Source organism: Telmatherina bonti (assembly GCF_933228915.1).
Source record: "Telmatherina bonti genome assembly, chromosome: 5".
NCBI lineage: Eukaryota > Metazoa > Chordata > Actinopteri > Atheriniformes > Telmatherinidae > Telmatherina > Telmatherina bonti.
The window spans coordinates 6,366,324-6,380,724 of NC_136623.1; the positions used below are offsets into that span (position 1 = coordinate 6,366,324).

The window sequence follows — 14,401 nt, forward strand, 5'->3', positions numbered from 1 at the left end:
TGCAGCTTTCAGGTTAGTGTTAAAGGAACGCCACGGAGGAAAGACATCAGCCATGATCTTCAGGAACAGATGAAAGGTCATTTCCAGTCTGTCTGGAGTTTATCTCTCTAAGAGATGAAGAAGAGGAAAAGGTTCAGAACAGCCGCCAGTCTTCCCAGTTAGCTTAGCTACGGGCCTCCATTAGCAGGTTCACCACAGCCCAGTTAGAGAGAGAGAAAACCAGTTTGGCTTGCTGGGAGTGAAACCAACACAGCTTGGTTCACGTTGTCAGAACTGCATCTGAACAAGCCGTGTGGAACAGCAGCCTTCAGAGAGACCAGACCAGTGTGGACAGAAACACCTTCCAGCAGCTGTCAGCACGGTGGTGGAGGGATGATGATCGGGGCGTGTTCTGCTACGTTAACCTGAGGGATGGTGGGAGATTCCAGCTGCTAAACGGAAGCTGCTTAAGTGATCCGATCAGTTTTATTTACAGAAGGACAGATTAAATACCAGGAGGACGAGCTTCCCGCTCTCGCTCAGACTTTTATTCCATAAACAACACAGACATGTTGTTGTTTATCTGAGCTGAGATTCATCTCAGCAACCGATGGAATTCTTTCCATCGTACTTTATTTACATGTTGACTGATCTGACGCTCGGTTGCGAGTTCTGTCGGAACATTAACTGATGAATGTCTTTCATTGTCCTCTGGCAGCGGATTAGCGGCGACAGCTGCTGCAGCCTGAAACTAATACGGACAATCAGAGCGCGCTCACATCGCATGCTCAGAGGCTGGATGTTCCTTTTCCTCCATTCAGACCAGATGTCTGGTCTCTGCTGACCCGGAGAACCCAGAACCAGACAAACAGGACCAGAGAACCCAGAACCAGTAAAGGCAGAACCAGAGAAACCAGAACCAGAGAAACCAGAACCAGAGAACCCAGAACCAGGGAAAACCGAACCGTAAAAATTAACCATTGATGAAACAACAGTCGTGTATTAAGGAGTCAAAAGGTTCTCAATTCCACCCTTAAAGAGAAAACACATGTGCAGACATGTGGTTTCTTTTCACATGTGCAGACATGCAGTTTCTCATCACATGTGCAGACATGTGGTTTCTCTTCACATGTGCAGACATGCGGTTTCTCGTCACATGTGCAGACATGCGGTTTCTCTTCACATGTGCAGACATGCGGTTTCTCTTCACATGTGCAGACATGCGGTTTCTCTTCACATGTGCAGACATGCGGTTTCTCTTCACATGTGCAGACATGCGGTTTCTCTTCACATGTGCAGACATGTGGTTTCTCTTCACATGTGCAGACATGCGGTTTCTCTTCACATGTGCAGACATGCGGTTTCTCTTCACATGTGCAGACATGCGGTTTCTCTTCACATGTGCAGACATGTGGTTTCTCTTCACATGTGCAGACATGCGGTTTCTCTTCACATGTGCAGACATGCGGTTTCTCTTCACATGTGCAGACATGCGGTTTCTCTTCACATGTGCAGACATGCGGTTTCTCTTCACATGTGCAGACATGTGGTTTCTCTTCACATGTGTAGACATGTGGTTTCTCTTCACATGTGCAGACATGTGGTTTCTCTTCACATGTGTATACATGTGGTTTCTCTTCACATGTGCAGACATGTGATCTCTCTTCACATGTGTATACATGTGGTTTCTCTTCACATGTGTAGACATGTGGTGTCTCTTCACATGTGCAGACATGTGGTTTCTCTTCACATGTGTAGACATGTGGTGTCTCTTTACATATGCAGACATTTGGTTTCTCTTCACATGTGCAGACATGTGGTTTCTCTTCACATGTGCAGACATGTGGTTTCTCTTCACATGTGTATACATGTGGTTTCTCTTCACATGTGCAGACATGTGGTGTCTCTTCACATGTGCAGACATGTGGTTTCTCTTCACATGTGCAGACATGTGGTTTCTCTTCACATGTGCAGACATGCGGTTTCTCTTCACATGTGCAGACATGTGGTTTCTCTTCACATGTGTAGACATGTGGTGTCTCTTTACATATGCAGACATTTGATTTCTTTTCACATGTGCAGACATGTGGTTTCTCTTCACATGTGCAGACATGTGGTTTCTCTTCACATGTGTATACATGTGGTTTCTCTTCACATGTGCAGACATGTGATCTCTCTTCACATGTGTATACATGTGGTTTCTCTTCACATGTGTAGACATGTGGTGTCTCTTCACATGTGCAGACATGTGGTTTCTCTTCACATGTGCAGACATGTGGTTTCTCTTCACATGTGTATACATGTGGTTTCTCTTCACATGTGCAGACATGTGATCTCTCTTCACATGTGTATACATGTGGTTTCTCTTCACATGTGTAGACATGTGGTGTCTCTTCACATGTGCAGACATGTGGTTTCTCTTCACATGTGCAGACATGTGGTTTCTCTTCACATGTGCAGACATGTAGTTTCTCTTCACATGTGCAGACATGTGGTGTCTCTTCACATGTTTAGACATGTGGTGTCTCTTCACATGTGCAGACATGTGGTTTCTCTTCACATGTGCAGACATGCGGTTTCTCTTCACATGTGCAGACATGCGGTTTCTCTTCACATGTGCAGACATGCGGTTTCTCTTCACATGTGCAGACATGCGGTTTCTCTTCACATGTGCAGACATGCGGTTTCTCTTCACATGTGCAGACATGCGGTTTCTCTTCACATGTGCAGACATGTGGTTTCTCTTCACATGTGTAGACATGTGGTTTCTCTTCACATGTGCAGACATGTGGTTTCTCTTCACATGTGTATACATGTGGTTTCTCTTCACATGTGCAGACATGTGGTTTCTCCTCACATGTGCAGACATGTGGTTTCTTTTCACATGTGTAGACATGTGGTTTCTTTTCACATGTGCAGACATGTGGTGTCTCTTCACATGTGCAGACATGTGGTTTCTCTTCACATGTGCAGACATGTGGTTTAGGAACAGTTTCACGTGAATGAATTCATGAAATGATCAGGTGTGTTTGACTCGTCTAGAGCATGAAAACCAGGTGTGAATTGCAGGTATTCTACAAGCGATTCCCATGTTCTTCTCATGTGTAGTTACATGTGAAGCACATGTGAACAGCATGTAGCCAGCGTGTGGTTTTCCCGGCAGGGTGAGGTGGGACACTCAGATCAGACTGCTGGCTAAAGGAGGCTGGTGTTGTGTAGCGGCGATGAAGGTTCCATCCCATCATGCACTGCTGCAGGTTGCAGCGAGGAGAACCTGGAAGAGTCTGATGAAGATTTTCACATGATTGGCTGCAGCTGCTTCAGGATTAAAGCAAATTGATGGTTTGGTTTTGTAATTTCACCACGTTTGGATAATTATTTTCCGTTCCAATAAAAGGAGCAGAAGTGATGAAACAGAATGAGATCCGTTGCTTTTTTACGTGTTTAGCTTTGTTTGTTCGTCAGCACGGGTTGTTTCTGTTGCTACCAGGTCAGCAGGTTTGGGTCGGGTTCCATCGTCTGGCATCAGATCTGACAGCGACCGTGTGTGAAGTCTCACATTGATGTTAATGCTGTTTTTCTCTCTGCAGCGCATCAAGTAGCACCCGGCCTCCTGCTTCCTACCTCCTCCATGCTTTCAGCTGTTCTGAACTGTGCTAACCTTTTCTTTTCCTCCCTCTTCCACATCGGGCGGCAGCCTGGCAGCATTTTGACAGGATGAATCTGTAAATGATGCTTCAGTGTTTCCATCAGAGCTGCGTTTGCGATCCTGAGACGACGTGCAGCTGCTGTGACTCTAAACCAACGTTTACTGACTTGTTAGCATTGGTGTGATCAGCTTTGTGGTTCCAAAACCCAGACTGGACTAAATCATCTCTGAAACATTTCCAGAAGGATGAAGGTCTGAATAAAGTTGTGTTGTTTGTTAGCTGAGCCTTGAAACAAATCAAACTATTCAGTGTTTAAGTTTTGATTTTGTCATTGTCCATTTAAATTCAAGAGGTTTTTATTGGAACGACTGGAGCCAGTTGCCAAAGTAAACATGAAATAAAAGCAAAAACAGGATTTGATGCTGCAAAGAGAAACACGATGAGATCTGATTCTTATGAAATTTAGTGTGGCGTCACTGGCAGGCGAAAAGGTCCCGAGCAGATCTGCTACCGACACCGGCAGGTTGAGCTTTTCACGATTTCTGAGTCCAAGTGCTGCTCACTGCCCCCTAGTGGTGACCTGCTGTATGCTGCACTTCCCTATGCTCTGAGACATGTTTCCTTTAACGTCACTTCACCTCCCCAACTGTTTGTCGTTTTCTCAACCCCATCCTTTACCGTCCTCGTTCTCCACGTCTTCCTTTCTGTCCTCCCCGTCCTGTCACTCCATCTGCTGTGTTTCCACCCAGCCGTCCTCTCTCCTCATCTCCACAACTCTCTGACGTTGTTCTCATTTTCCTACTAAAGACGACACTCTGTGGAGACTCGCGTGGACATCTGAGCTTTCCGAACTTCCTGCGTAGTTACGAGCATGAATGATTAAAATCTAGACTTTAAACCAGTTTGTGTGAAACTCTGGATGTTCACATCTGCAGAAATTATTTTAGATTTTACACATCTGTTTAACCTTCGACACTGTAAATGTAGAAAGTGTTTAAAATGTGCCTGTTCATACATATCATTCAGTATGCGTGCACTAATCACATAGTACACACACACACACACACACACACACACACGTCTTCACACACAGATGAGTTTGAGTGCATGAGGGATTTTGAGACTCTCATTGCTTCCGGGAGCTTCTGTGTTTTGTGTACATGTTGCATTTGGAGGCAGGAATCAGAAGACTTCCTCTGGCTCTCGCTGACAGACATGCTTCCTGGCGTTGTTTGGCGCACACAGCCTCGGTGAGGGTGCCGCAGAGCAGAAAGGACAAGAAGCTGAACTGTGGGTTGGGTAACTCCAGACTCTGAGAAGCAGAACTACAGCTCAAGCAGTCCGGGTGTCCAGGTGGTTCAGAGGACCTACAACCCTCCCTTTAGCCTCTCCTGTATCAGCTGGAGACAACAGGAGAAGAGGAGGAGGAGGGTGGACCACACCCGGAGTCCCAGCAGAAACCAGACCTCCTCCTCCCAGACTTTCAGTCAGGACGAGTCATGGTTGAGTTTTCATCAACGTGTGTGTTTTGACGCTGCTTCTATCAGGATGTCTGTAACGCACGGACTGCTGCTGACTCTGACTCTCCTGGCACTTCAAGGTGAGTAGGAAGTGGCTGTGTTGCCATGGTGATGCCACCTGGGTAACACCTATGCACATCCGTCGCTGTTTTCCGTGATCTGCAGCCTCTCTATGGGGTCCGTTTGGGAGTTTGCTGTGAGAGTGTTGCTGCTGCCAGAAGTTCAGCTGTTGCTGCTGAAAGTGATGAGGAGGAGACGGACGGGTTTTCTGAAGAGTCTTAAGAGTTTATTAAAAGTAAATGAGACTGCCTGGAAGTCTGAGTCCATGGGCCGAACCTGCAGGCAGAACCAGATGCAAACCGTTGTCCAGAGGCAGAACACGTCTCAGCGACTGGACAGGCAGCATGACGAACCGGTCCTGAGCCAGACATGCTGCCGTGTTCTGGACCTTTTTGCAACAGAAAGTTATGAGCCGTGAGCTCAGCTGCGAGCCGACTGCAGGCTGGGCTTTTAAAGCCGATGGCATCCGGCTGGAGCCTCCAGCGCGGATTCCAGGAACGTAAACTAATTACGACTACTCCAGTGATGCTCTGCAGGAAGATCGAACAAGATGCTCCGTCTGATTTATGACAGCAAAATATAAATGAGTTACAACTGAAGCAAAACCCTGCAGCGAGCTCTTACAAACATGTTTAGCCTGATTTATTCGTCCCTCCTTCAGTCGCTCAGCCGAGGTCTGGTGGGGGCCGCTGCTCCCGAGCCGCATTTCAGGCTTGTCAGGAGGATTCTGAGGCGGTGCCAGGCCAGCAGAGGGAGGTTGGGATGGGGAAGAGCAGGAAGAGCGGCTGTCTTTCAGCTGGAAAGTTGGGAGTTAGATTCCCTGACTATGTGCCAAAGTGTCCTTGGGCAAGTCACTGAGCCCCGAGTTGCCCCCCCCCCCCCCCGATGTGCCTATCGGGGTATCGAGTTCTCACACAGTAAGGTTTGGATAAAAGACTGGAGAATAGAACAGAATAGAATAGGATAGAATAGAATGTATCCCTCCACCGTGTTCAGGGTCTTCTCATGGCCCACCTTACCGGGGAGCCTTCCAAGAGCCAATCAGAGGCTTAAGGCAGTCTGGGCTCCACCCCCGAAGAGCCCACCTGAGTCCTCCAGCTCAGTTCCTCATCAGAAGACATGTTGGGGGGATTAAAGAAGTCTCTGAAGTCTTATTTTCCGCATTAATGCCTTGTTTTGACAGTCCTGGTAAAAATCCATCATTTATTTGATAAATGGAGAATATTTTTGTTCTGTGTTTGTGTGGCAATGACCCGACCCCCCCCCCCCCCCCCCCCCCCCCCCCCCAGTTTGGAAACCATTGCACTGGACGGCAGTTTGGAGTTCACTTCCGATGCCTTTCCGCCATTTATCGCAACTTGTTGTCCTAATGCTCGACCTTCCTTTCATTTTCTCTGCAGTGGCATCTGTCCTGCTTCCTGCCTCTCTGCTGCGCTGCTCTGATCTGAGCTGATCTGCCTCCATGTTGGTGTGCTGCTTTTCCTCTCTTTTTACGATGCTGCTTCAGTGTTTCCATCAGAGCTGCGTTTGCGATCCTGAGACGACGTGCAGCTGCTGTGACTCTAAACCAACGTTTACTGACTTGTTAGCATTGGTGTGATCAGCTTTGTGTTTCCTGTCCTCTCCTCTTATTCCCTTCCCTCCATGGTACGAATCTAAACGAAAGCTCCCCCGAGGTGAAAGTTGAGGGTAGAGCCTCACTGGTTGAGAGCGATGCTGAGGCCTCTGTGGAAGCTGCGAGGTGCAGTGTGAGGCAGAAACATTTGGAGTTACAGGTGTGTTTTTCCTGGCCGACGACAAGTACGTGTCATGATGAAGACTGGCATATATAGACTCACGCTTCTATATATGATGTTAGCTCAGTTAGCAAACTGACCGAATGCAAGATGATGGCATCGCTCACTGCAACCTCTTTATTTCCCCTCAGTTTCTCACACTGAAAAGGCAAACACGAGCCAGCTGAAACACAATGAATCCGATTCACCAGTGGGGTGATGAGTGGAAATAAAAACTGTGCAAGAATGTAAAAGTTATGCCCGTGTGAGGAGACCGACACACGCATGCAGAGTGCATTGACAGCAAGCATGCAAGAAAGTTAAAGAAGCTAACGTTGTTTTCTGAAGTACTGATTAGACAGTTTGCCTGCAAGTACTGAGAGAAAACACCACGGCTCCCCCTGGAGTCCCGGGTCCACGAGACCGACGGCCACCCACGGCTTTCCTCTCTGACCCGGCGACCTGCAACCAGGCAAAGATCAGCTGACGATGGCGGCAGCTTTGTGACTGAACGTTTTTCACCCTCTGCAGCGTCTCTGTGCCGGGCAGCTTGTGTGGAGGTGGACTCGGACACTGAGGCCGTGGTCAACAAAGGCTTCAAGCTGGGCTGCATCTCCTGCAAGATGAGAGCCGAGGTGCCGGCCACCGCCACCGTCAGCTGGTACTTCAAAGCTTCGGACGAGATCGAGTTCACGCATGTGAGTGTTAACCAGATGCATGAAAATCAGAGGTTTTAAATCGTAGCGCTCTTTAAAGCCTTCAGGGAACAGCAGCTTGTCCTGCAAGGTAAATTATACTCTAATGCAGGTTTTAGAGCTCCCTGCTCCAACAAACTTCACCCAAATGAAAGAGTCTTTGTGCAGGACTTTATAAGCTGTTGGATCCACTAGATTTAAATTAGGTGTGTTAGAGCAGCGATATTTCCTCTGATTCTGTCCTTAAATGACGTGACTAGTAAAATGAAGAAGGAAATGAGCCGTTTATTGGGTAACAAAGAAGCTAATTCCTTTTCTCTGTTTTTTCCTGTCCAATCGCAGTACGATTCTCTGGCTGCCATGTTCATCCATTCGTTCATTATCCTAACCACTTAGTCCAATGAAGGGTCGCAGCAAAGCTGGAACTTACCCCAGCATACTTAGGGGGAAAGGCAGGAGACACCCTGGACAGCTCAACAGTCCATTGCAGGGCTGCCATGTTGTGCAGAACAAAGTTATCACAATGATACAAGTACGCTTCTTCATCTTCTTCTTTAGTTTCTGTTAAATGCGCAAATAAAGGAGGAGGAGGACGGAAACCTGGAGAAGACGGAAAAGGAGAAAGGAAAGAGAGGAATAGAGGCGTCAAAATAATAGAAACAACAAATGTACAATCAAAGCTAAACAGAAAATAAGTGGAAAACATGTGGCAGCCTCTGGTAGAAAGCACAGCAGACAACCATCAGGAGCACCTGCAGGGTTTGTTTTTATTAAACAAACAGAACAGTGTCATATTTGATCCAAGCGTTTCTTATAAAGCAGTTAAAATGTAACAAAGTTTCATGAAATACCAAACACTGAAGTGTTTTCATACGATATAGATATAAGTGAATTTCTTGCCATCCATCCATCTTCTGCCGCTTATCCGGGGTCGGGTCGCGGGGGCAGCAGCCTAAGCAGGGAAGCCCAGACTTCCCTCTCCCCGGCCACATTTGCCAACTCTGCGGGGGGGATCCCGAGGCGTTCCCAGGCCAGCAGAGAGATATAACCCCTCCAGCGTGTCCTGGGTCTTCCCCGGGGTCTCCTCCCAGAGGGACGTGCCTGGAACACCTCACCAGGGAGGTCCAGGAGGCATCCTGACCAGATGCCCGAGCCACCTCAACTGGTTCCTCTCGATGCAGAGGAGCAGCGGCTCTACTCTGAGCCCCTCCCGGATGACCGAGCTCCTCACCCTATCTCTAAGGGAGAGCCCGGCCACCCTGCGGAGGAAACCCATTTCAGCCGCCTGTATACGAGATCTCGTTCTTTCGGTCACGACCCACAGCTCATGACCATAGGTGAGGGTAGGAACGTAGATCGACTGGTAAATCGAGAGCTTCACCTTCTGGCTCAGCTCCTTCTTCACCACGACAGACCGGCGCAGAGTCCGCATTACTGCAGACGCCGCATCGATCCGTCTGTCGATCTCGCGCTCCATCCTTCCCTCACTCGTGAACAAGACCCCGAGATATTTAAACTCCTCCACTTGAGGCAGGACCTCATTCCCGACCCGGAGAGGGCAATCCACCCTATTCCGGCTGAGAACCATGGTCTCAGATTTGGAGGTGCTGATTCCCATCCCAGCCGCTTCACACTCGGCCGCGAATCGCTCAAGCGAGAGCTGGAGATTACGACCAGATGAAGCCAACAGGACCACATCATCCGCAAAAAGCAGGGACCCAATCCTGAGGCCACCAAGTCGGATCCCTTAAACACCTCGGCTGCACCTAGAAATTCTGTCCATATAAGTTATGAACAGCATCGGTGATAAAGGGCAGCCTTGGCGGAGTCCAACCCTCACCGGAAACGAATCCGACTTACTACCGGCAATGCGAACCAAGCTCTGACACCTGTCGTACAGGGACCGGACAGCCCTTACAAGGGGGTCCGGTACCCCATACTCCCGGAGTACCCCCCACCCCCCCGGGTGCCCCCGGGGGACACGGTCGAATGCCTTCTCCAGGTCCACAAAACACATGTAGACTGGTTGGGCAAACTCCCATGCCCCCTCCAGGACCCCAAAGAGGGTATAGTGCTGGTCCACTGTTCCGCGACCAGGACGAAAACCACACTGCTCCTCCTCAATCCGGGATTCGACTATCCGGTGGACCCTCCTCTCCAGGACCCCTGAATAGACCTTACCAGGGAGGCTGAGGAGTGTGATTCCCCTGTAATTGGAACACACCCTCCGGTCCCCCTTCTAAAAAAGGGGGACCACCACCCCAGTCTGCCAATCCAGCGGCACTGTCCCCGATGTCCACGCGATGCTGCAGAGGCGTGTCAGCCAGGACAGCCCCATAGCATCCAGAGCCTTAAGGAACTCCGGGCGGATCTCATCCACCCCCGGGGCCTTGCTGCCAAGGAGCTTTTTGACCACCTCAGCGACTTCAGCCCCAGAGATAGGAGAGTCCACCCCTGAGTCCGCCAGCTCTGCTTCCTCATCGGAAGACGTGTTGGTAGGATTGAGGAGGTCTTCGAAGTATTCCTTCCACCGACCCACTACGTCCCGAGTTGAGGTCAGCAGCTCCCCACCTCCACTGTACACAGTGTTGATGGAGCACTGCTTCCCCCTCCTGAGCCGCCGGATGGTGGACCAGAATCTCCTCGAAGCCGTCTGGGAGTGTTTCTCCATGGCCTCGCCGAACTCCTCCCATGCCCGAGTTTTTGCCTCGGCAACAGCCGAAGCCACATGCCGCTTAGCCCGCCGGTACCCATCAGCTGCCTCCAGAGTCCCACAGGCCAAGAAGGCCCGATAGGACTCCTTCTTCAGCTTGACGGCATCCCTCACTGCTGGTGTCCACCAACGAGTCCTGGGATTACCGCCATGACAGGCACCAACGACCTTGCAGCCACAGCTCCGGCTGGCCGCCTCAGCAATAGAGGCACGGAACACATCCCATTCGGACTCAATGTCCCCCGCCTCACTCGGGACATGGTTGAAGCTCTGCTGAAGGTGGGAGTTGAAGCTCGCTCTGACGGGGGACTCAGCCAGACGTTCCCAGCAGACCCTCACAACACGTTTGGGTCTGCCAGATCTGACCGGCTTCCTCCCCCACCATCTGAGCCAACTCACCACCAGGTGGTGATCAGTTGACAGCTCCGCCCCCCTCTTCACCCGAGTGTCCAAGGCATGTGGCCGCAGGTCCGATGATACGACTACAAAATCGATCATCGAACTGCGGCCCAGGGAATCCTGATGCCAGGTGTACATATGGACACTCTTATGTTGGAACATGGTGTTCATCATGAACAATCCATGACGAGCACAGAAGTCCAATAACAAAACACCATTTGGGTTCAGAGGGGGGTGACCATGCCTCCCAATCACTCCCCTCCAGGTCTCACTGTCATTGCCCACGTGAGTATTGAAGTCCCCCAGCAGAACAATGGAGTCCCCAGAAGGAGCACCCTCCAGCACTCCCTCCAAGGACTCCAGAAAGGGTGGGTACTCTGAACTGCTGTTCGGTGCATAAGCACAGACAACAGTCAGGACCCGTCCCCCCACCCGGAGGCGGAGGGAAACTATCCTTTCATCCACCGGGGTAAACCCCAACGTGCAGGCACCAAGCTGGGGGCCGATGAGAATGCCCACACCTGCTCGCCGCCTCTCACCATGAGCAACTCCAGAGTGGAAGAAGGTCCAGCCCCTTTCGAGGGTACTGGTTCCACAGCCCAAGCCATGCGTTGAGGTGAGTCCAACTATATCTAGCCGGAACCGCTCAACCTCGCGCACAAGCTCAGGCTCCTTCCCCACCAGAGAGGTGACGTTCCACGTCCCTAGAGCCAGCTTCTGCAGCCGGGGATCGGACCGCCAGGGTCCCCGCCCCTTGCTGCCACCCAGCTCAACCCCTACGGCTCCTCTCGCAGATGGTGAGCCCATGGGAGGTGAATTTCTTGCCACGATACAAAAACTAAGAGGCAAAAACAAATGTTTCATTGCTAAATTTATCATGATAACTAGCTTGACTCGTCTTCACGGCCATGTAGCTTGCAGACAGCATATCGCGAAGAGCCTGTGGAGTAAAAACACATGGTTATTATTATTATTCAGTGGACCAACAGGCCGGAAACGCTTTTTAATTCATGTTGTGAAAGAAACCAAACAAACTGCTGAGCTAAAGAGGCGTGAAAGGAACTGCTGCCATTTTCCTCTAGTGGGAAATATTCTTCTTCTTTTTTTTAATTTAATGGGGACAATGCACAATAATGAACACCTTGTACAAATTCAATACAGTGTGTAAATATGCCATAATTAGCTAGAAGCTACTTTACATCTGTAGTCTTCAAACATTTACGGACGAGACATATAAAACATACATCAAATTACTATATACACACAGACACAAAAAAAATCAATCCACAGACAATATACTGCCCATGTTAAACCACATTTATGTTGACAGACTTGATTGGTTTTAAGCCATTTTTTAAGTTCTTTTCTAAACGCCGTAAGGGTGGAACTCTCTCTTATATATGTTGGAAGACTATTCCAGTTCATACAACCCTAAACAACAATGGCGTTTTGCCCTTTGGCAGTCTGTCTAAATGGAAGCTCACAGTCTGGAGGCTGATCTGGTCCTGAGGTTACTGTCTTTATGTCTGATAAATTCTTCAAGGGGAAGAGGGGCAAGGCCATGAAAGGACTTATAGATGAGGCAAGTATGTGTAAAAGTAAACATTCAGTGCATTTATCATGAGAGAGCGCAGAGCTTTGCGGCTTTCGGAACCCACCGGCCAGAGAGTTGGAGGCATCGGCAGCGAAAGCCAACAGGCTGCAGCACGATCAATCCACAACGTTCTAATTCCGCTTTATACCAAATAAAAGTAAAATCTGTCTTAAACAGATGGACAACGACTGTTTAAACAAAAAATGATTATTTGAGACATTTTAAACCCGAACTGATTAATTCTTCTCAGGTAAATGTTCATGCCGTTTGTTCAGCAAATGCTCATTACCTCGTCCTGTTGCGATGACGCACATATTCCACATGGTCTTAAGCCTCCTGTCTCTGGTACTTCATCTTCCGTCTCCTCCTGATGAAGTGAAGTAGTAATCCCATGTCCATCCATCTTCTGCCACTTATCCGGGGTCGGGTCGCGGGAGCAGCAGCCTAAGCAGGGAAGCCCAGACTTCCCTCTCCCCAGCTGCCAACTCTGCAGGGGGATCCCGAGGCGTTCACAGGCCTGCCGAGAGATATAATCCCTCCAGCGTGTCCTGGGTCTTCCTCGGGGTCTCCTCCCAGAGGGACGTGCCTGGAACGGTTTATTGGGGAGAGGTCCAGGAGGCATCCTGACCAGATGCCCGAGCCACCTCAACTGGTTCCTCTCGATGCGGAGGAGCTCCTGACCCTATCTCTAAGGGAGAGCCCGGCCACCCTGCGGATCCTGCAGTATCCCCATGTCAAACATTATAACCTAAATTAAAGTTGTGGTTTTGCATGTTGTAGCTGAAGAGAAAGGAAGCAGGAAGGAAATATGTCACATCCGGTTCCGTCCAATCAGAGCCCTGCCCACCTGATCTGAGGAATGTGAAGGTGAATAAAAGTGTTTTCCCTGCAAATACAAAGGAGAATATTTTGATTTGGAATCATTTAAAAACGTCATGTCCTCGAGGTGTCCTCTGTTGTCCTGCATTCCACTGCAGTTTTATTTATCCACCGGTGATGGAAAACAATGAAGAGGGCCTGGCTGCAAGTATTCCCTGCACATGGTGTCTTTATGTCTCACAGCATCTTGTTGCTATGCTTCCTGTTTCAGTTCTACACCTATGAAAACATCGCAGGGGAGATCACCGACGCCCGCTTCCAAAATCGTCTGGTTTGGAGAGGCAGCAACCACACCACTGACCTGCAGGACGGCTCCATCTACATTCTCAACGTTACCTACAACGACACAGGAACCTTCCTGTGTATCTTCGACCGAATCCTCATTTACACCAACTACGAGTATCAAACCAACACAAGCAAGACCATCCAGCTGAACGTGGTGCCACGATGTAAGTAAAAGTACCTCGTACGACTTTCACTATGTTTATGAAGTGATTATAAAGACGGAGATGACTGGTCTTACTAAGTTCTGGTCCGCCGACACTGGTGATTAAACAACTCCAGCTTGTCTCCGTAGAGCATTCACAGATAAATTCTTAAAGCATCGACCTGTCAGGCTGCAGACGTTTAATAATGTATGACTGGTTTTGCTCTTTAAGGCAAGCACAGCTGTTGTTGGCCTGTTGGACAAACACCGTTCATGGCATGAAAGCAGTCCCAGACCAAACGAGACGAACAACAGCCGTGCAAACGAACCTGCAGCCTGGATATTTACACAGTTTCAGATGTGTTTCCAGTCACGGGTCTCATAAAGATGAAAGCTTTCCAGCGTATACCGGCAGCGCCAACTTCTTTAATGTTTGTTTTATTTCAACTGGATGTTTTATAATATAAAAATGTTTTCATGCAGTTTTATCCATATAAATTAGTCAGTGATGCAGGTTTCTTCTAGTTAGAAACACAAGATGCAGAAAAGAACCATTAAAAAGTAGTTTATTATAAAAATAAAAATTGTCTTTGAAGATAGACAACCTTCAACAGCGCAGTCATACTTTTAGGAATATTTGTCTGGGGGGAGGGGGGCGGCTATGGGTGGTGGTGTATCTCAAGAGATTGTATTGTTTGAGATAGTTCATT

The 14,401-nt window shown here is 49.0% G+C and overlaps 1 protein-coding gene across 5 annotated transcripts in view; it reads left to right on the forward strand.

Annotated features, from left to right (window-relative positions):
• The window catches only part of scn1ba (sodium channel, voltage-gated, type I, beta a), a 46,448-nt gene that overhangs the window by 25,355 nt on the left and 6,692 nt on the right, over positions 1-14,401 (forward strand). For 3 of the 5 annotated variants that reach the window (XM_079240974.1, XM_079240978.1, XM_079240976.1), the window contains 2 exons: positions 7,516-7,682; positions 13,476-13,713. In XM_079240974.1, the coding sequence (XP_079097100.1) occupies positions 7,516-7,682; positions 13,476-13,713 (405 nt within the window). Of the gene's footprint in view, positions 1-4,784; positions 5,230-7,515; positions 7,683-13,475; positions 13,714-14,401 lie in introns of those variants that run through there. The other 2 variants (XM_079240975.1, XM_079240977.1) reach the window with 2 other exon arrangements.